General features: G+C 38.5%; 1 protein-coding gene across 1 annotated transcript in view; it reads right to left on the reverse strand.

The window, feature by feature from the left end:
• Window positions 1-22,709, reverse strand: part of COL19A1 (collagen type XIX alpha 1 chain) — a 226,280-nt gene that overhangs the window by 197,784 nt on the left and 5,787 nt on the right. Inside the window, exons 5-6 of the mRNA XM_074819814.1 lie at window positions 16,112-16,186; window positions 15,521-15,620 (exon numbers count right to left, since the gene is read on the reverse strand). Of these exons, the coding sequence (XP_074675915.1) occupies window positions 15,521-15,620; window positions 16,112-16,186 (175 nt within the window). The remainder of the gene's footprint in view (window positions 1-15,520; window positions 15,621-16,111; window positions 16,187-22,709) is intronic.

Consider the following 22,709-nt stretch of genomic DNA (forward strand, 5'->3'; position numbering starts at 1 on the left):
CTTTTCCTTCGGAGATGGCCAGAGAACAAGTAAACATACTGTTCTCAGAGTCTGAGAGACGGGGAACACAGATGAGAAAAATGTGGAACTCTAGTTCTTCCACAAAGGGTAAAAACATTTCCTCTGCATCTACTTTCTCCTAGTCATGCAATTACATGACACTTTCTGGTGTCCCTCTGCCTCATGCTGCTCAAACCAGATCGGTGGTTTTCCATGTGTTGGTACCACTTTCTGACTGAGAAGCATGCAGAGACTTTCTAACACTGCTGGCAGAAAGTGACCAAAACCAGCCTCTCTTGCCTCAGTCTTTTTTTTCAATCTGATTCTTCTCATATATATTTTCAGTAGCTGTGGCAGACAGGTAACACCTCTGTAGCAGATACTGATACATCAGTAATGGATACCTTCAGTTCCATGTGCTCCTCCTCACATGGACATTACAATAAAAAGTCGCATTGAGTCTACTGGTTTTAGAGTCTTGTGAATACAGTGATGTTTCTCACACCAAGTGCCATTTCACTGAGCATTTCTCCACATTCCATGGATGCTAAATCTGCTCATATATCTAAATTAAAAAATGTCAGTTAGGAAAAGGTCCTTCCACTACTAGTATCCATCTTCCTATCATAGCTACACTGGAAATATAAAAAGAATTCAAAAGAAAACTATCTTTTTTCAACTCTCATCATCTCCTGTCAGGAATCATGCTCTTCCTAGATGTATACCTCATTCTCCTTTCCTTTCTATAGCTCAATGTAGAATAACACACACGTGCACCCGCCATCCCCATTTTCCTAACAGGTTTCTACTCCTGTGATTCACTGCAGGGAATGAAACCCCCCTGAACACATACAAACATGGTTTTATTCTCCAGCATGAACGTCCCAGAAATCTTCAGTGCTCTTCCTTACTCAGAGCCACACTAGTAAATCGATTGCTTCTGTAAGGAAACTTATTCAGGGTCTGACACATTCCTCACAAGAAATCCACAAAAACTGAACAAAATTTTCTCTTTGGATATTAATGGCAGAATCCAGAGAAGTTTAATGATCTGTCTGTTTCTTCAGTGGTTGTCTCCTAAGCTAATGTGCTTAAAAGAATGGAAGATATTTAAGTTGTCTTCAAGTCATTCAAGAATTGTATCAAGCTTTTTGGCATGTTTACATAATCTCTCAAGGCCATTTTGCTGTGCTAAATGTTCTAAAATCCAATTGTGCTACTCTTTTTTTCAAGTGTGGCACCATCAAGACAAGAGGATGTGAACTTAAATACTTTTACAGGAACTTTACATACTTCTTTTAACATCTACCCATGTCTTTATTTAGACATTTTATGAGCAGCTCTATAACTCACTAGGTCCTCCTAGTTTGCTCCCAGAAATGGAACAAAGAGAACAGGTCTAGTTATTAGTCTGTTATTTGGCAGTCTCTGAAGTCAATGAGATATTAAATTCTTATGCTAAATATGATTATCTACAGTGGAATGGAGTTATTTGGCTGATCAAGAAACCCTCTGAAGACGTTAGAGGAAAAATAATTACAGTAACCTCTGAAAGTCAACTGGCAGCAAAAATTGCTCTGCATGCATTTTCACATGCTTCCTACCCTGAAGCAAGATCTATGGTACAGTGCTAATTATTTGTAGATGTCAGTGGTTGCTGTTGTCTGGAAAAGCAAAGAAAATGCAGACTACAATAGAGGATTTGTCTATTGGAGACGATGATCATTCAGTCTGAAGACAGACGATGCTCTTCATACTTGGAAAGGAGGGAGGAAATAAGGAATGATATTTCTTTTTTCTTGGCCTATATATGCATATCTTTTCTAAAGGAGGAAGAAATCTAAGCATCCATCTCTCCTTGGAGGTTTTTACAGCCAATTTACCAGCACTATACAGACATTTGTACGGTATCTAGAGATGCTAGCTGATTCCAGAAACAGAATGATCTTTTTAGTTTGGTACACAGGAGGGCTAAGTCAACTCTAGCAGAGCTGCATGCTGAGAGACTTGCACACTCCTACTTCTCACGCTGGTCTTGTGAGAGCTACCTTCTGTATTTCTGGATGACATTGTGCTACTCAGCCTAAATGTATTGTCTCCTTAGAACCCTCGATTTCTTCCTGTTTAGTCTCCCCTCACCCTCACTCCAAGATTTTGGTAGCTTTTTACAATGAGTCAATGGAACAAATGCTAGTGAAGTGAACTGTTGATTATACTTAGCACAGGCTGCCCCTTTCCTTCCCTGGCTCATTCTGCCAGGTCCTAGACAACCCTGGCTGATGGTAAAAGGCAAACTATCTTGCAGGCCAGCATTCCTCTTATGAAAATGCTGAGTGCTCACAGTGAACTTAAGAGCATGGCTAGCAGTGGAAAGGGAGAGCTGGAAGGAACTGCTGCATGGAGTACAGCTGAACCAAACTAAGGGATGCGTTTTTCCTCACCTCCTCAAATAATCACCTGGATAACTAGCCTCCTCCCCTTCAGCATGCAGGACTGCCTATAAATAAATTAATTCCAGGCTAAAGTCACAAGCAGGCCAAGCCAAGGAAAAAAGCTTGAGAAAAAAAGCACAGGCAACATCGAAAGTACTACAGCCTACAACACTGTTATAGATGGATATATCTACCCATCATGGTTCCAGCTGATCCCCCCCAAAAAAGAAGGTGTAAGTGGTAAAGATTAAGTTACCAACAGAAGAGACCGGAGTAGGAAAGAAGGTTAATGATACCAGATATCAGGGTCTGACCTGAAATAAGTAGCTCTGTCAGCTGCAAGAGTGAAGCTACAGAGAGAGAACATGCTTTTGCTTTAACACCCCCTACACGCAGCATAACTAGTCTATGAATATTTAAGTCTGGTGTTCTGCTTACAATTTGAAGGATAATTAGATAAATAAAGTGCTCTTTTACAGTTTGCAAAAACTGTTAACATTCATGGGTTCTATGTGAATGAATATGGAAAAGATCGAAAAATTCATTTGCATCACATAAAAAGACTTAATAGCATTTTCAGAAACTGAAAATTATTACTTTTCTGAAGTCTCAGGACTTAGAAATGAGTTGTCTAACTAAAATTAAGTTTAAAAAAAAAAAAAAAGTCCATACACCTTAGCCTGCATCTCTCACACTTCCTGTAATAACGAGATTTTTTTGTAAATTACAGATTAAATGGGGTTAAAATATATCAAGCTCAAAAATACCAACACTGCATTGCTATCTGCCAAGTCATAACTATGTTTAACATGATGGGCCAAGGACCTGTGACTTGCTAACTCTGTTACTATCAGACCCAGCTGGGAAACAGCCAGGTATTCCCTTTAAAGAGCTAGGAGAGAAACCAAAAAAAGCTTGGAAAGAGAGATGGGGGTCTTGCATTAGGCCCAAGACAGAGGTGTGGAAAGGAGGCTTCAAGTAGTGGTAGCTTCAGGTAAGTCAATGAACATTTTACTTAGATTTTACCTAAACTTCACATCAAAAGAACCCACCAAACCCAACTTGAAAGAACACAGAATATTACTGGGAATCCTTCTCAGGCTGTGGAAACTGGCCAGATGCCTTATATACAAACAAGGACGCTTGATATGCTGGGAATTTACAAACTTTTCTCAAAACAGTGAGGGCTCCCCAGTACAAAAAACTTTGCACTAAAACAATTCTATACAACTATAAAAATTTGCGGTTGAATCATCTATGTAACTTCTACATGAAAGTAGCAGAACTAGAATGAACAATGACCTTATTTTTCAACAGTAAGGCTGAGACCAAAATCTTTACTGCTGATGAAAATTCTAAGAACATGGTATTACCTACTACAAACCTCAGGCTAGTAGATGAAGTGCAAAGAGTTATGACAGTAAAGAAAGTATCACTAATATCACCAATATTTTGCATTGTATAAAACTGTAAGATTTAAGCATACAATGAGATGCAAGAAATGTTTTGGAAGTTCTAAAAAGGAAATACTTTGTTCCCTCACCACCCTATGACAAAACTAGCATTCTGATGAATTTGCTCTTACCCTCTAAATTCATTGACAATGGAATTAAGTATCCAATATTATAGGAATCTATTTGTTAAGAGTATAGTCTATAACAGAATCCCAGAATCCCAGAATGGTTGAGGCTGGAACAGACCTCTGGAGATCACCTGGTCCAACTCGGGCAGCTGGGCACCTAGAGCCAGCTGGATAGCAGTACACATTTACTTGTGTATGACAACAAAATCAATCCAACTTAAGCTGTTTAAAGAGATGACATTTAATTGCAATAACAAAAGTTAGGATGCTGTAAAAAAAAAATGTTATCTTGGGCATAATATGGATTCATATTAGTAGTGTTAACTGGTCCTTAAAGAGAGCAATGAAGCAAGGCTGTGTTAAACTCTTCAGTCTTTCAAGAACTCTAACCAGTTAATGAGTCATGACTTTCCTTTCCATGAAATCATACCAGCTATCTTGAATCACAAAGTGTTTTTTTAGTGCTCCTAACACTTTCATAACAAACCAATCTTAAGCTTATGTAATTTCCTAGTAGCATAGCGTATCTGTCTCCACATACTAACAGTAATACAATCATTTATCACTTCCTAAATTTAAAGAAAGTCCTGCAGAAAGGAAAGTAACCTATAAAAAAAAAAAAAAGCGTTTCAAAAGTCTATGCTTATTTTTGAGTAAACACAGGTGTCTGATGGCCTTTCTTGCATCTGACATTTTCAGACATTCAAGTCATCATATACAGTTTCATTACTGAACTACCACTACAACTTATTTTCTACGTTCGGTCTTTTTGTGGTACATTTTCTTCCAATGTCTCTGTCCATATGATTATTCTTACTATCTTTATCACATATTATCCACAGTTCATATAGGAATGAAACATCCTATGTTAAACATTCTCAATTCTCAGTGACTTAATTTCACAGACCTTTTAAAAAAACAAGCCTCCTGCACTAGGAGACTCCCATCCCCAAACACCTCATTTTCAAGTAACACCTTTACCTTTAAAATGAGTGAGCATTATCTACTAATTCTGTACAAGTCAGCTGCTAGATGTTAATACTGAGCAATGGCAATAATTAATGCTGCAATAGCACGTTCTGTACTTCAGAGTAAGCACATCCAGCGTGGAGGGTCCTGATGCAAGAATTGGAGCTGGAAGTGTACTTCTTCCTCCCAAGCCTCGGCAAACAGTTCCTGTTATTGCATGTGCTCCTGGTGAATACTATTACCTTTTTTGTTTGGTTTCACAGATTAATTTAAATTGGCAGTCATCTAGCATTCTGAACTGCTCACTTAGAGACAGATCCAGTAAGATAAAAAAAACAGGTGCATGGAGTCACAGCACCTTGATGATGCTGTGTTGTTATTCCTCAGGTATGGTCCAAAGCAAATCTCATGTTCCTATGCATTCAACAGTATTTGAGTAATCAACACTGCTCACTACAGATTATGAACATACACGTTTCCTACTAAACTCTCAGCAGAGTTCACAGAGAAAACTGAGTAAAAGAGATAAATCAAAGTTTATCAAGGACTTCAACATTAACATTGCCAATACAGGTGTAGAAATAAGCAGTGGCCTAATCCCTAAAATAAAAGATACACGCCTTTTCATATGACAATTAAAAGCCTATTGCCGTATTAGGAACTATGAACGAATTATTCAAGGCCTGTATTGCCATGCTCAATCCCAGAGTATTTTTAGGATTTTTTTTTAATAGAATTCTGAGATTCTGCAACTGGTTACATTGACTAAATCCAAAAATAACATGATCTCTTGCACATGGTTCTGTTGATACACCAATATCTGTATATCAGGACTTAGTTTCTATAGATGACAGACTGTTGTTCATGTTGAAGTTTATTAAATCATTCCAAGTTTTGAATTGAGTTTGTGACATGACAAAAATTCACTTGAGACAAGGCTGCCATCAGCAAACTCTGTACACTTATGACTGAAATCAAGTTGATACCCAGACCTCCAAGTGAAAAATCCAGGGCATGGATTGCACTGTTGATGCAAAATTAAAAAGTATTTTAAAAAATTTGGCAATTTATCTCAATAAATAAAAATGTTTCATGGCATGATGATAAACTGCAAAGAGCTAAGCCTACAGAGAAATGCTAGAGGCCAAAAATCTTTCACAACCGACAATAAATGAAAATCAGTGTAATGAAAAAAGCACCAGGCAGTTTCACTGTGAGAGAGCCCATGAACTATTTTTAGATAGAAAAACTAAAAACTCAGAGGCAAGGTGGGGGAAGGGAATGAATCTCTATGACATCTTTAAACAACAAAGTCCCAGTGTAGACACAGATGTATCAGCACGAACATCTTTTTGTAGGTACAACTTTAAGAGGAGAAACGCCTTACAGTATAGCTAATGCAAACTACATTTCACAAAGTCTTAAATCAGTAAAGCCAAAAAAAAAATTAAATCTGATTTATTACAGGGTTTTTTTTTCCACTCTGCTGATAAATGACTTCTGAAGCACATGACACCACTGCTTCAGCTGGAGAAATAATATGCATTTTACAAAGACACTTGAATCCTCTCAGCACAATCAGCAAAACTGATAAATGATCTTTCAATCTCTAATTTTATACTACAACATATGGGGGCTACAGTCTATCCTCAGCTGCATACATTATATCCAGTACATTTCATTGAATTCTGTGTGGTTGCATATAGCATTCCTGTATATACCCATTTTTACTCTGGATTTCTAAGAAATTTCAACTGTATTAATTTTGCAACTGTATTTTTGTTCTAAGACTATGCTGTCTAGTGTTTTTATCAAATAGAGGTCTTGTTACAGACTTAGATCCGTATCCTGCTTATTGATTTATGGTACTATCTTGTACTTACTTTTGGGGGACATTATCTTAAAAAAAGATGGCCAAGAAAAACCAAGACAACGTTACAGATATTTTAAAAGTCAGCATGTTTGGCAGGGAGCAAGAGACGTATAAACTTTTATGAAAGTTCCCCACAGTCCGGCACCACTTAAGGATCTCTTCAGCTAACACACCGGTAAACTGAACAACCTATGGTACAATCTGTGTCCAATATTTTGAACAAGGGCCATAGGGAAGCGTGCAGTTTAACTGCTTGTGCTGAATCTAGAAATCCAGTAACACAATAACTTTGTTTAGCAATTGCGGTATCTATGACAGTATATGTTTTAAGTTTTTCTATTTCATCCAACAAGAAAACTGAAAAATGCTTTTGGCATACATACTGGATGAAAATAAAACCAAATTCTATATAGTAGTATATAGCAAAAATGAAATTGCTTAGATATTGCAGATGCCATTGTTTTAATCAGAACAGCTTAATTGTTTTCCACAGGGCAGGTTAAACCATTAAACTGAAGGTGCCATTTCAGGGTTCGCTTAAGCTAACAGCAGGCTGTCCCCCACCCCAGCAGTGCATTCTTGCTACTTCCACACTGTGACTGCAGGAGATCACACACTGCCACCGGGATCAGCTGCTGGCCTCGCTCACCAAAGAGGCTGATGCCGATGTGGAAGAAGGGGGATGAGGCTGAAAGCTGTAGAGGAGTGCTGTGAAGGTGAACTCCTAATATTATTTTCTTCCAAATAATAGTCTTGGCTGGACAGATTTCTCCCTTAAAACAGAGGCAGCAGGAAAAAATAACACTAATCTGAACTGAAGTACCTGTATTTCAAATTAAGGAAATCTTTTCAAGTAAGGCGAGTAGACTGCCTTTACTATTTGTTCACCCAGTTTTTCCATGATTTGCGTATTGCCTGCCTTAAGTTTCATCCTGAACCCTGAGGCACAGGGGGAATCCACACAAACACTGCTGGTCTCCTGCACACTCTGATTGTGGACCAGTGCCCTTAAAGTACACATCTCCCAAAAGTTCCTTCCCTTTATCTGCAAATGCTTTATGGCAAGAACAACACTACTGAGGAAAAAAAAGGAACAGAAACAGTCTGCTTCATCCAACATTGTCTTCCCAATTCAGCTGGTACGACGCTGCCACACTAAGTGCTCTACCGTTGGGGGAACAGACTACAGATCAAAGAATTCAAATTTGCTACAGTTAGTGGCATAATTAAAATAGTTTTCCTGCTCTGCGTTTCCTCACAGTCTGCTTTCAATGTAAGTACTGTACATTTTTATATAAACTCTTCCCCTCTGCCACCTCTCTGTCATTACTATTCTTTCCTAATTCTTTCCGCATAGTAAATTGCATGTTAAATTATAGGACAATTCAAGCCCAATATAGCAATTAAAATCCACTAATGACTGAATTTTAAATTTTATTAAAATATTTTGGTGTATTTCTTGTAAATGGTCAGGTAGAAACAAGCCCAAATATGCAGAAAAAGATATTCAAATTCATTCTTTAAATGAAGCATTGTCCTAACATTTTTCATGGTAAGAGGCCCCAGTTTTCTCCTTAGTTATGAAACAAAATTGGTATTTACATGGTAGGTACAGCTCCAATCTGCTCTTTCAACAGTAATCCCTGTATTATCCTTCAATTTATAAAATGCAGTACATTTTCAAATTTCTGGAAATAAACACAAAGTACACAATTGCAGTACCTTTCAACCAGAATCGGAAAAAGAGAGATTGTATCACTGCAGCTTCTGATCCACTACTTTGAAAGACCTGTAGAAAGCATCAGGATTTGTACTAAATTCAGGCTCCCATACTCAGGAAGCAAATTCCATAGACAAGGCCCTTTTCTTGAAAATACCCTGCAACTAAAATACCAGACATTTCAGTCTTAGCACACTGTTGGCTCCAACAGCTCAAATGACCTCAAATAAATACACAATATAGGAAGGGAGAGGTGATTTCTTACAAAACTATCTAACATTTTAATAGACCAAAGGCTAGCAGGACTTCGTGTAAGCACAGATAAAAGCTGATTAGCAGAACTGTAACTACTGCCTCCAAACAGGGGTGGCACCTCATTGCCATTTTCAGCAGATGTTTTAAAAGTTTTCAGTGAAATCTTTTGGAAACTGGTGAATTTCACATCTATCTATTCAATACTGTATTTAAGAAATAGGTATACTACTTCTGAATATATATCTTAATAATATTTTTCAAGATGACTGCTGAACCTGACTCCACTGCCCAAAACACATGCCATGTGCAAAACTAATCAAAAATCATACCCATGTGGACATTCGCTGACAGCTGAAGTCATATGCAAGGAACATGGTATTTATTTGGTGAAGAAAGAAGACTCAGGAGATACAACCAGAGAACATACAGCGAAGTAAATGGCTGCAAAGCCACCCAGAGCTAGGTGCCTTTGGGGAGCAAAGTGCTAGCTATGCTAGCTATGAAAAGACTTCTAACAGTGAGCACAGAAACTGCCTTGCTTGATATCAGCTGTGCTCTAGGAAATACAATTCCCTACGTGGTTTTTGAGATTAAAAAGGTCAGCATTAAAAACAAACAAAAACCCCATATAAATATTCTTTCATCATTGATTTCTGGTTTTAGCAGAAAGAATTCTCCAGCCTGGAATATATTGGCAGTAGTGGGAACAGTATTTCTGCATCCAGTAACTAGACATCACAAGGAGATGAAACATTTTCTCTGAAATATGGCCCAAGCCACAGCCACAGCTCTTCTGGCAGCAGTGAGTGACAACATTGCTGATGGAGCTCAGTAGTCCAAATACAGTCAAAATCCAAGCTCTTTTGCAGTATCTTACACCAAAAGGGGAAGAATTCCTAAAAAAGTCGTGAGTAATCCCAACTGCTGTAACTCTGAGCTTATTTAACAGCCAGCTACAGTAATGTCCTCAGTAAATTAATATGGTTTGTCAAGCCAAACAAACTACAAAATAAGAAAGCCATGACTGTGCCATTAAGATTTGCTAATCATAAACATCCATTTCAAAAACATTCTGAAACTCTGCCGAAATCAACTTACTATCTTCTTTATTGGCACTGTCAGAGGAGCAAAAAATGGCCCACCAGCAACCCAGAAACGTGAGAATGAGGAACAACTGACATCTGATGCATCTTTAGAGCAGGATAGTAAAATTGTTTCATCATAGTACTATTTACTCTAAGGCAACTATAGAACAAAGATTAGCCAAAAAGGCTTCATGTCCAGAAGTACTGAACACTGCTGGCACATCTAAAGGAGTTGTTATCAGCACAGAGCCCTATGCCTCTTGTGTCAGCAAGCTGTGCGCCAAACTGGAATACACTGCATAGGCTGTATGTGTTAAACTCTAGAGAACAAAATATGACTCCATAATATAATTATTGAAATAAAATTAAAACATTATACAATTACTATTATTATGACTATATAATTAGATTGTCTGCATAACAATATTTTACTGTGAATTTCTTCAGGATTCAAAGGCTCAGTTATACTACTTTACTCAGGAATAACTTCTATTAATGTCCACAGAATCACAAAATCATTCAGGTTGGAAAAGACCCTTGGGATCATCGAGTCCAACCATCAGCCCTACTCTACAAAGTTCTCCCCTACACCATATCCCCCAACATCTCATCCAAATGACCCTTAAACACATCCAGGGATGGTGACTCCACCACCTCCCTGGGCAGCCTATTTCAATGTCTGACCACTCTTTCTGTGAAAAATTTTTTCCTAATGTCAAGTCTAAACCTCTCCTGTTGCAGTTGAAAGCCATTCCCTCTTGTTCTATTGCTAATTACCTGTGAGAAGCACCAATGTCCTTTCTCTACAATGTCCTTTCAGGTAGTTGTAGAGAGTGATGACGTCTCCCTTTACCCTTCTCCTCCTCAAACTGAACAGTCCCAGTTCCTTCAATCGCTCCTCATAGGATTTATTCTCCAGGCCCTTCACCACCTTCGTTGCCCTCCTCTGCACTTGCTCCAGCACCTCGATATCTCTCTCGTATTGAGGTGCCCAAAACTGGACACAATACTCCAGGTGTGGCCTCACCAGTGCAGAGTACAGGGGGACTGTCACCTCCCTACTTCTGCTGGTCACACTATTTCTAATACAAGCCAGGATGCCATTGGCTTTCTTGGCCACCTGGGCACACTGCCGGCTCATGTTCAGCTGTTTGTCAATTAGAACCCCCAGATCCTTCTCTTCCAGACAGCTCTCCAGCCACACCTCCCCAAGCCTGTAGTGATGCATGGGGTTGTTGTGGCCCAAGTGCAGGACCTGGCAATTGGCCTTCTTGAACCTCATCCCGTTAACATTGGCCCACCAATCCAATCTATCCAAGTCTCTCTGTAGTGCCTCCCTATCCTCATGCAGATCGACACTCCCGCTTAACTTGGTGTCATCTGCGAACTTACTGATGATACACTCTATGTCCTTATCAAGATCATCAATAAAGACATTGAACAGAAATGGTCTCAACACTGAGCCCTGAGGAACACCACTTGTGACCGGTCGCCAGCTGGATTTAACTCCATTGACCACCACTCTCTGGGACCGTCCATCCAGCCAGTGCTTGATCCATCAGACCGTTCGCTCATCCAGGCCATGGGCAGCCAGTTTTTCTATGAGAATTCTATGGGGAACTGTGTCAAATGCTTTTTGAAAATCCGGGTAGATAATACCGACAGCTTTCCCTCATCCAACAGTCGAGTCATCTTGTCATAGAAGGAGATCAGGTTTGTCAGGCAGGACCTGCCTTTCATAAACCCATGCTGACTAGGCCTGATCCCGTGGCTGTCCATTATATGACTTTTAATGGCACTTGAGATGATCTGCTCCATGACCTTCCCTGGCACCGAGGTCACACTGACAGGTCTATAGTTTACTGGATCATCCTTTCTGCCTTTCTTGTAGATGAGTGTTACATTTGCTACCCTCCAGTCCAATGGGACCTCCCCAGTTAGCCATGACTTCAGGTAAATCGTGGAAAGCGGCTTGGCGAGCACATCTGCCAACTCTTTCAGCACCCTTGGGTGTAACCCATCCGGTCCCACAGACTTGTGTGCATCCAAGTGGTGTAGCAGGTCTCTGACCACTTCCTCTTTAATTGTGCTGACCTCATTCTGCTTCCCCTCCCCATCTCCCAGCTCGTGAGGCTGGGTGTCCAGGGAACAGCCAGTTCCACTGCTAAGACTAAGACAAAGCAGGATAAGAATTGCAGTAAGTAACTCACAGTACTTTAATTTAAAAATCATCCTTTAATCCTTAAAATATTATTAGAATTAATATTTAATAATAATTTACATGGAGCATAAGAAAAGATATCCATCTCCTATCACAAGACAACATACATACAGAACTCCCTCACAAAAAAAGATAGAGAGAGATAGCCAAAACCCAACATAAATAGACATAATTGATTTCCCAAGCTGACACTGCATTGTAAATTATTTACAACATATAAATAGGTGCAACACTACTCCAGGTCCATTGAAAAAAACCAAAATGGCATCACACAAGAAAAATGGCACAGCATAGCTTTCTATTACCCACACTACAACTGAATGAATGAAATGCAAGAGGAGATGTGCCAAGTTACTTGATACTTGCTAGTCAGCTTAATCAGATACTCTCAGTTTCCTGCAGGATGGATAACAAACACTGTTCTGCTTACTGCACACCACGTCTACCAAAATATTTTCTGAGGCAGAAAGATCCTAAAAACCCTTGTGCATCCAATAACGCAAGGGGTCTGCAATCACAGAGTCTGACATAACGTAAAAGGAGTTTTAAATAGAAATAATCAATTACAAGGTATTGTACATGGATAACTGAGATAAAGCAAATTATAAGGTTATGATGAACAGATATCTGAGTTCCTGACTATCCTTCATTGTAACCCTACCATGTCAAAACCTGACTTTGTGCTGCTGACTGCCCTCTTCCCTTATTTTTAAAAAAACAGCTCAGAAGTTTGGAAGAGTATCAAAAATGATATTTTTAATGATTTTTAAAAATCTTGCCTGAAGCGTTATCCCAACAACAGAAAGCTATTATATATTCAACATATTGAATAAAAAAAGTAAATTCTGTTCTTAATTATGACATGCATTTCTCTGAAGAAAGATTAAAAAGCATGAGCAAGACTATTGCCATAAAGAACTTGATTTAGTGGAAATTCTTCAATGCTTGAATGTTATTGAAAATACTTTCAACCTTTTTTTATTCAGGAAGATATATGTAAGAGGTACTATTTATTTCCACAACAAGCTGACTGAAAAGCTTATCTTGTACCTTATTAGCATCAATAAGGTGATACTCATTTTCAGCCTAACTATACTCATACATTAGCACTGTTACACATTCTATTAATAATCACCTCAGTTGCATCACCCAGCTAAAGTCTTCATCCATTAGATACATATATTTTTAGGGGAAACTGGAACATTTTCTCTTTAGTTTTCTTTAATGAGGATACACAGAAGAAAACAACAGAGAGGGAGAGGAATGTGAGAAACAAGAGACCATTAAAGCCAAACCACCTGCCTTCCAGGTTTACCCTTTACTGAAATTCTTTATCCCCTGATGAAGTTACACTGAAAATTACGACAAACTAGCCATTTTTGTCTCAAAGAGTCATCCGCCCTCCAAAGAGCTGAACAGATAAAATATAGAAAAAAATCTATTAGATTGCTCTCTCACTCCATAAAGGAAAAAAAAAAAAAAAAGTATTTTGTCTTTCTCGAGTATTCTCCTTGCAACTGCTAAGAGTTAAGGCTTTGCTAAGCCACAGCTATCAGCCATGACGTGAATCCCCTATTTTCACTGCCTTCACTAATAAACCATTTTTAAAAGAAGAAAATAAAACACAGACATTAGTGTTCAGGCCTACTAAAAAAAGCTAGGGAAAAAGCTTTACATTTTTCAACCTCAACATCACCTGTGAGAACCCCTCCAAAACCATCAAATTCTTAGAAATCAATCCTTTCAAATAATGAATTTTCCCTCAAAGTAATATAAATTTTAAGTAATTCGCCCTTTTCCAATTTCTGGTTCTTCTCAGTCCGTTTTTGCCATTGATTTTCTCACAGTTTCAGAATAAAGTAAGTCCGTTTGCAATATGCACACAAAGCACTACTTAGCTTCTTATTCCTAAAGGAAAATTACCCCACATTTTTTGTTATTGCCTTGATTGTCTGCTCTTCTATAGTCTCATGTTTTCCTCAAATTCCCATCCACCGGAAAAAAAAAAAAATCTGTAAAACCTGAAAAATGAATAATGGATTAAAAAAAAAGTTTTCTTACTGACAAACCTTCAAAATATTTTTAATAAAGACATGTATAGGTGGTACCTAATTTTACCTGTTCCTATTCTAAAGACAATCTTGATAATACTGGGAAGGACCTACTAAAATTAGGGCAGTCTGTGTCAAGTAATTTTATCTAGTCATTTTTCCTTCAATAGCTAATGTCCAAGGTATTTAAAAAAATATAGCAATTACTTTAACTTTGTAGAACTACACAAGCATAAAAATTTAGCATTTACAGTATTTAATACCTCAGAAAAACTAGAATCTATCTAGTAATCTAGAATATTTAGGTCCTATTTCTTCACTCATTCTCCTCTCTCAAAGATCACTTTGTTTTGTGTCTGGGTGCCTCCGATTCCTCTCTTGTCCCTCTCCCCTGGCTCACACTACCCACAGCCCCTCTTTGCTCTGCCCAGGATCCAAGCAAGGGGAAGTCCAAGGGCTGGGTGTATTCTTTCCTAGGCAAGCTGGAGCCAGCCCTCTTGCAACAGAGAATACCCAACCTGAAGACACGGGAGTACAGTTGCTTCCCTCATCATCACAGGAACATGCTGTACAGAAACCACAGTCCCATGACTTGGAGCACATCTCAACCAAGAAGCTCTGAGATGATTCTCTCTCTCTCCACTGAGCATGGGGAACTTGAAACTACATTCCTAACTGCTTCTTGCCATTTCCTTGTCCCTGTGCAAACTGAAGTCCATACAATCCCATTGTGCCTTACTCTCTTTCACCTCCCTTTTGATTTTTGATACAGTCTCTGCCTTTCATCCCACCCTGTGTCAGAATAGGATGCTTTCTAGTTTCTACGCTGAGTATCCACGATTCTGTTGCTGCCCAAAGGCAAGCTGCCAATTCCACTGGAAAAAAAAAAAAAAAATCATGAAAATAGTGTTTAAGGAAATGGTGACTCTCTCTTTTTAATCCTGACTGCAGCAATGAGAAAGAGGAAAGCCAACTTCACCAAGGGAAGATTACTATAACACTTCTTGTCATACCATGAAAGTTTTTTGTTTCCTTCATTTTATAAATATTTATGTATAAACAGTAGAGCTTTCAGTAGCAGAATCATGATTTTAGAAAAATGTATTCACAATTAACTTTCTACCTAGATACTGCCAGATTCCAGAAGAAACACACACTTGAATCAAAATGTTTCCTGAAGAAAAAACTGTTACAGATGAAAATGCCTGAAAACAGACATACTTGTCTTTCTGTGGCATCCTTTAGATACATGGCTCAGTGTTTCAGTTTGTTAGTTGCATTTAGTCTGAGCTCTGCCTTTTAAAGACAGGATGAAAGTAGTATCTTACTTACTTTGTGTCTCTGACGAGAGGTGCGCTTCCCAGTTTAAAACAGATTTTTTCCCCTCCACAAGTTGTTTGCCTCAAAGAAAAGCTTTCTGCCAGATCAAACCCTATGAAATAGGATACAATGATTTTAGTTTAATGGAATCTAAAAAATGGAGGTAAATACTGACTTTAGCATGCTTGGTGACTTTCTAGAGTACAGGCTGACAAGCTATTTTGATAACCAGTACTTTAAGTCAGAGAAACTCTCAATATTCACTTTATTGACAGAGAAACTATCAGTGCAAAATTCACTCAGTACATGACTTTGCAATCTGAGAAATGCATTTGCTATTTCCTTTTATCATCTGAACTGATAAGAATGAAGCATGTTTGGGAAAAGCAACGAAAATTAGTATGGCTGCAGAACTTGAACCAACACTTTTCAAGAACATGTTCTGATCTTAACCCCACCTTCTTAAAAACAACTACAGCTTCTGGAGCATGGGGGTGGCATTCTGTACTGTCCTTTCAGTTCTAAAGCCAGCTTCAGTCGGATTATGATTACATCCACTACTAGCCAATTAATTTAGATATCCATATTAACACAATCATTTACCTGAAACACCAAGACTGCCTCTGTTCATTTGTTTGAGATGGTGAACAACTGTTTTCATTACAGGACACACAGCACCTTCAAGAGAATACAGTTTAGTATCTATTATAAAATTCTATCAAACAAAAATGAATCAGAGCAAACTATCATGACAGTGATAGTAATATTAACAGGAATGTTTCTTTTTGTTTCTTTAGGATCTGAAAAACAGCAATAAACCAAATTACAAAATCTAAGTAAGAGCACTGATATTTCAGATTTCATACTATGCTTCTAATAATATAAGCAGATACAAACTTTATCACATTTTAATTCAGCTGTTTATGATTAAAGCTCACATGAACAATAAAACCAGAAGAAAAACACTAAATTCTTACCAAGCTCTTTCCATCTACAACACTGTATAAAGCAATAACATCTGTTCTAAGGTTTTTTTGTGTTTCTGGCTATATTATTATAAAATCTCTTTTTCCCCCATGAATGAACATGAATGCTTGATTACCATGACAATAATCTATTGTTAATTCAGTGAACAGTAATTTCAAAATGTGGATTAACAAGGATATATTCATATCATATAATAAACAATGTAAGCAATACTAACATTTTGAAAAAAATGGTTGAAAATTAAGCAGCTTTACAGGGGATTGTCTGAACCAAAGTACTTAGGTAAACAAGCAGAATGTTCTAAAATCTGAAGCACGGTACATTCTAAGGTTAAATATAACTGAACACTTAGATCAAACACTATATTTTATTAATATGCAGTATCTATCTTGCATAACATTCTTTTTTTTTTTTCCCCCCCCCCAGTATATACACAGGAATACACACTTTTAAGAAGCAAATGCAGAGAAATGTCATTTTTGAGCATGGGTTTGAGAAATTTTGAGAAATAGGACTCTTTGTTCAACAAACTTTGCAAATAGCCCTGCTAAACCCTAATAAAACTATCAAAAGACGACAAGCAGGATTTGGCCCATGCACTTCTCGAGCACAGAGCTCCCTGTTGAGCTGACGCAACTAAAAAGATGGCCAACGTATATCTGAAGCTGCTGAACAGTGAAGGTCGAGGGGCTTTCTGAAGTGTCAGTTCAATGAAGAATGTAAGGAGGACTATCCTACCACTAACCCAGAAATCATCTATATTTAAAGATTTCCAAGAGCATCCAGACTGGAAGTTGTCATTCAAAATAACTGTATTTGTAATCTTAATGCATGTGAAATTTGTCATTCTGTAGTAATGTAGAAAGCGTATTATCCTTCAGAAGTCTTAAAATCTATTAAATGTGTTACAGTATTTGATCTGGATTAAGAATGGCTAATTGGAAATAACCAGTAAAAGTGAAACTAAATTATATAATACAGATATAAAGACACCTCCTGACTACATAGTTAATTAAAGCTATGTCAATTGCTTAAAGAACAGACCAGGTAGAAGACATTTTTTCATAAGATTCATCAAGTTCCATGTCCTTTATGTCTAAATTGCAATCTACAATTACAAGTAACATCAGTCATATATTAATTTATTTCTAAGGCTCTAAGAGAATATTCTTTCTTTCCTTCATACATATATACATAAATGTGTATATACAAGCATTTACCTATACATATAAACATAAAAGGTTCATGACAAATGAGATAAAACCTATACATTAAAAACACTGTAAATTCCCTTTCCCCAGAAAAGTCACAGAACTGTAAAGAATATTCGTGTTGAAATCTCTGAAACTGAAATTAAATCTTTCATCATTCTTGGTTTGCAGGGAGTTTTATGTAGTGTGAAAAGCATTCACTGGAATTACATACTAACATAACAATTTCAATACACCATTTGATATACACACACACATTATGGGACAGAAACAGGATCACCTTAGATAACCTTTAATCTACAAACCTCAGCCTTCAATAATTTAAACAGATTATTGGACTACAGACTTTTATCTATAGCCACTCTAAAGCAATGCATGTAGTTATGGGAGATTTACACAAGTATAGCTGTAAGAAGTATGTTGGTGTAAAGGAATCCTGTTATGGCTGAAGCTGAAATAGCATGTCACACATACACTGACAAGCGTTCTTCTTAAATCTACGTGTTTTCTAACCAAGGAGCTTTTTAAAATATATATATAAAGACTATGGGGCAGATTCCCTTTTTGGTTAAATTACTTTACAGTACTTGTAATAAGAGCAGCCAGATATTACTTATTGTTGATTTTACGTTGAACTGCTGTAGTAAGCTCTAGAGAACGTGGGACACAACTGTGCTTTTTTTTTTTCAAGATTAACTGACATGAGGGCTGAGTGGCAAAAGACTAGGGAGTTTTAGCTTATTCCCCCCAGCCACTTTCTCACAAGTCCAAATAAAGACTCAAGCCTTAATTTCTCTGTTATCCAGATGATAGCAACGATTCCTCGCATGCCACAGACTGGACTGCGGACCTATTTTTATCAGTGGCATAACAGTTACAGCAATTTAAGTGTTACTTACTTGGTTGTGTTCCATATCCCCAAAAGAACTGAAAGGGTTACTATGAATCTTCTTCTATCCCATGCTGCTGATGCACTCCTTTAGCCCAGTGTTATTTTTACCAGAGAGCTAAGGCAAAACTCTAAAATATTAAAACCAAAACCTCTCCACACCAAGACTGACAACTTTCATTGCTATAGATTGATGAAAATTCTTTCTACAGTTACAGTTTGTACAGTCTAAAAGTTAGCCTCTTCCACGATTTTTAGTACTGCTGGCAGATCTTTAAATTTTCTTTGGCCTGAGACAAAACAGACAGTTTACCCATTCATCCTGTGGGTAGCTGAATTACAAGATCTACATGAAGACATTCAGGAAAGAAAAAGAACAAGATAAACTCCTACTGCTAATCTAGGCATGGAAACCATGCACCTTCAAGCCCTGTTGGAATACATTACTATAAAACTAATGAAGCGGTAAGAAGAATGAGCTTACATTTATATGTTAGATTGCTCTGCATGTGATAAAACTGGGTCTGTCTGGATTGAAGTCAACAATTCGTATTAAAATGGTGATGTCAAAGCTCAAGTTAACATACCTATAAATTAATGAGATCACCTATCCATAGGACAAATTCCAGACCTTAATCTTTAGAAATCAATGAGCTCTTCATAGGAGCTTATTATTATAAAATCAACCTAATGATTTTGAAAATACGTATTTCTGCAGATATATCACAGATCATTGATCTTCTGTCTCTCCAATAAGATGCTAGTAAGAATATTTTTTGTTTTCTAATACCATCATGCAAAAAAAAAAAAAAAATATAAAGGCGTTGCATCTAGACATATCTGCTGCAACATGCAATGGCATGTTCTGAATTCCTGGGATGATCAGGGCACCTGTTGAAGCACACTGCAGCTTCCATCTAGGCCCCATGCCCAGTTTTCCTTTCCGTGCAAATGAGGACAGAGGAGACTCTGGTGCATGCTGCAGTCTCACTCTTACAGACATCTCTTGTGTGCACTTCCTGACTGGGAACTGTAGCTTCCAGTAAGCACTCTTGGCTCCTCCAGATCAAGTGTAACCTGTAATGGCTAGATTCACTTTACAAGTACTTATCTGCTACTTTGTAATTAAAATTTATGTTCAGGTGAAATTTTCAGCTGCCATCTAATGCCACCAACGTGCACATTGCAAGGGCATTGAAGTTTTCATCAGCAACCATGATCAGCCAAATGAATGTGGCCAAACAGCAAAGCCCCACTTAACATATACCCACATCCTATGTTGGCCTCAAGCTTCAGTCAGAAATCCCTATCAGCTAGGATTTGTCTCACACTCTTACTGGATCAGGCTTCATAAACATACAGACATAGGGAACCTCTTCAGAGTGTGCGACATACCTGCAAGTGTCAGCAATGACATCCAATGAGTCTACCTCAAAGCTATTTGTACTGAAGATAAGCAGGTATTTGTATTGAAGATAAGCAGGCACAGCTGACCTGCTTTCAAATAGGGTCAAGAATTTAGATTTCCAACATAACTGTAGCCTCATTTATAGATGTACCAGAAAATCAGACATGATTTTTTTGTCTTCCTTTTTCACTCTTTAAGCCACATTATATTCCATTACAATAAATGTGTTAAATAAGACAAGGGTGAGAAGAGGAATTGAAGGAGGCTGAATCTACAACTTTGTTGATACAGGAAAGAAGTCAACTGCAAGTCTAGTGACTATTTAGACAGTTATGGAAATAACATAAGAGCTATGCCAGGTGGGATTAAGAAATACATACCAATGGAGTTTAAGTATTAGGCTGTTCATGCTAGACCCTGGAGAACTGGATTCTCCCATGAGGAAGAGTAGGTAACGAAAAACAGGACTTCATAATATTCAAGACAGCTAGCATGGCTTCACCAAGGGCATGTCTTGTCTGACCAACCTAGAGGCCTTCTACGATGGAGTGAATACATCAGGGGACAAAGGAAGAGCTACAGATGTCATCTATCTGGACTTCTGTAAGGCCTCTGACACGGTCCCCCACAACATCATTCTCTCTAAATTGGAGAGATATGGATTTGATGGATGGACTGTTGGTGGATGAGGAACCGGTTGGATGGTTACATCCAGAGAGTAGTGGTCAACAGCTCAGTGTCCAGATGGAGATCAGTGATGAGTAGTGTCTCTCAGGGGTCCATACTGGGACCAGTACTGTTTAACATGTTCGTCAATGACACAGACAGTGGGATCGCGAGCACCCTAAGAAAATTTGCAGATGACACCAAGCTGAATGGTACAGTTGACAGGCCTGAGGGACAATACACCATCCATGGACAAGCTCAAGAACTCAGCAAGTGGGCCCATGTGAACCTCATATGAGGTTCAACAAGGCCAAGTGCAAGGTCCAGCACCTGGGTTGGGACAACCCCCAGCATCAATACAGGCTGGGGGATGAAGGGATTGAGAGCAGCCCTGGAGAGAAAGACTTGGGGGTACTGGTGGATGAAAAGCTGGGCATGAGCCAGTAACATGCACTCACAGCCCAGAAAGCCAACCATATCCTGGGTTGCATCAAAGAAGTGCAGCCAGCAGACCGAGGGAGGTGATTCTGCCCCTCTACTCAGCTCTGGAGAGACCCCACCTGGAGTACTGTGTCCAGCTCTGGAGTCCTCAGCACAGAAAAAACATGGACTTGTTGAGCAGGTCCAGAGGAGAGTCACAAAAATGATCATAGTGCTGGAACACCTCTCCTATGAGGACAGGCTGAGAGAGCTGGGATTGTTCAGCTTGGAGAAGAGAAGGCTCTGGGGAGACCTTATTGCAGCCTTTCAGTACTTAAAGGGGACTTATAAGAAAGACCGGAACAAACTCTTTAGTAGGGCCTATTGCAACAAGATGAGGAGTAATGGTTTTAAATTAAGAGAGGGTAGAGTTAGACTAGATAGAAGGAAGAAATTTTTTACAATGGGGGTGGTGAAACACTGGCACAGGTTGCCCAGAGACATGGTAGATGCCCCATCCCTGAAACACTCAAGGCCACGTTGAACAGGGCTTTGAGCAACTTGACCTAGTTGAAGATGTCTCTGCTCACTGCAGGGGAGTTGGAACTAGATAATCCTTGAAGGTCCCTTCCAAGCCAAACTATTCTGTGATTCTATGATATCCCAGGTGAGTATCTTGGCTGTAGGAGTTGATGTTTTTTCTTTCTCTACCTTTCCATAAAAAAAGAAAAAAAAAAGGGGGGGGGGGGGGGGGCGCTGATCTAGTTTACAGGCTTCACACTAGGAGAATGTGTGTAGCTGCGAATGTTCCCCTTTGTGGTCTGTGATCTCTCTTACATACTACTTACGAGCTGAAGTCGTTTTCCACAGTGTGCAGGCTTTCAGGAACCACATTCTTACAGTTAAGTTCCTTATTCACTGCCCAGGAAGACTTGGTATTTAACAAATGAAGGAATCCAAGGGTGGCAGGGTCACTTAAACACTGCAATGTTAACAATAGTTTGTGGATCCAACCTTAAACATTCAGAATACTAAGACTATGATATTCAGAATATTAAGACTATGAATACATTGTGTATGAGTTACTGTAAAGCCATTATCTTGATTTTGAGAAGTATCTAGCCATGCTGAAACATGAAAACCAAAAAGCTGAACTGATTTGCATACTTGAAACCACTCACTGTATTTGGGTTAAAGGGCCTATCTAAAATTGTGATCTAGAGCCAATACTTTTCACAATACATTCCACGTCAAAAAGCAATGGAAATTCACCATGCCTGTCAGTCACAGGACTTTGTTTATACTACATTTTTTACGGGTTAGAAAGTGACTTTGAAAACAGTAATTGTAAAAGAAAGTTGAAAAAGCAGCAATGATCTGGGAATGAGACAAAGTATTAATATTTTAAATAAGAAGCATTCAGGAATGATCAAATCAGAACTTCATGTGTCACTGCAGAAAGAGCTCCTGTCCACGTTCCAAAACCAAATGTTCCCAACAATAAAAAAATGTAAGTTGACAACATGAAGAAAATATTCTTGAAGTCAGGTCAAAACCATGATTGTGGAGAACTCCTGAACCCCCACCCTCAGATTTAGTATATTCTTCCATTAGAAGTGA

The sequence above is a fragment of the Strix aluco genome, chromosome 3 (assembly GCF_031877795.1).
Source record: "Strix aluco isolate bStrAlu1 chromosome 3, bStrAlu1.hap1, whole genome shotgun sequence".
In the NCBI taxonomy this organism is placed as follows: domain Eukaryota; kingdom Metazoa; phylum Chordata; class Aves; order Strigiformes; family Strigidae; genus Strix; species Strix aluco.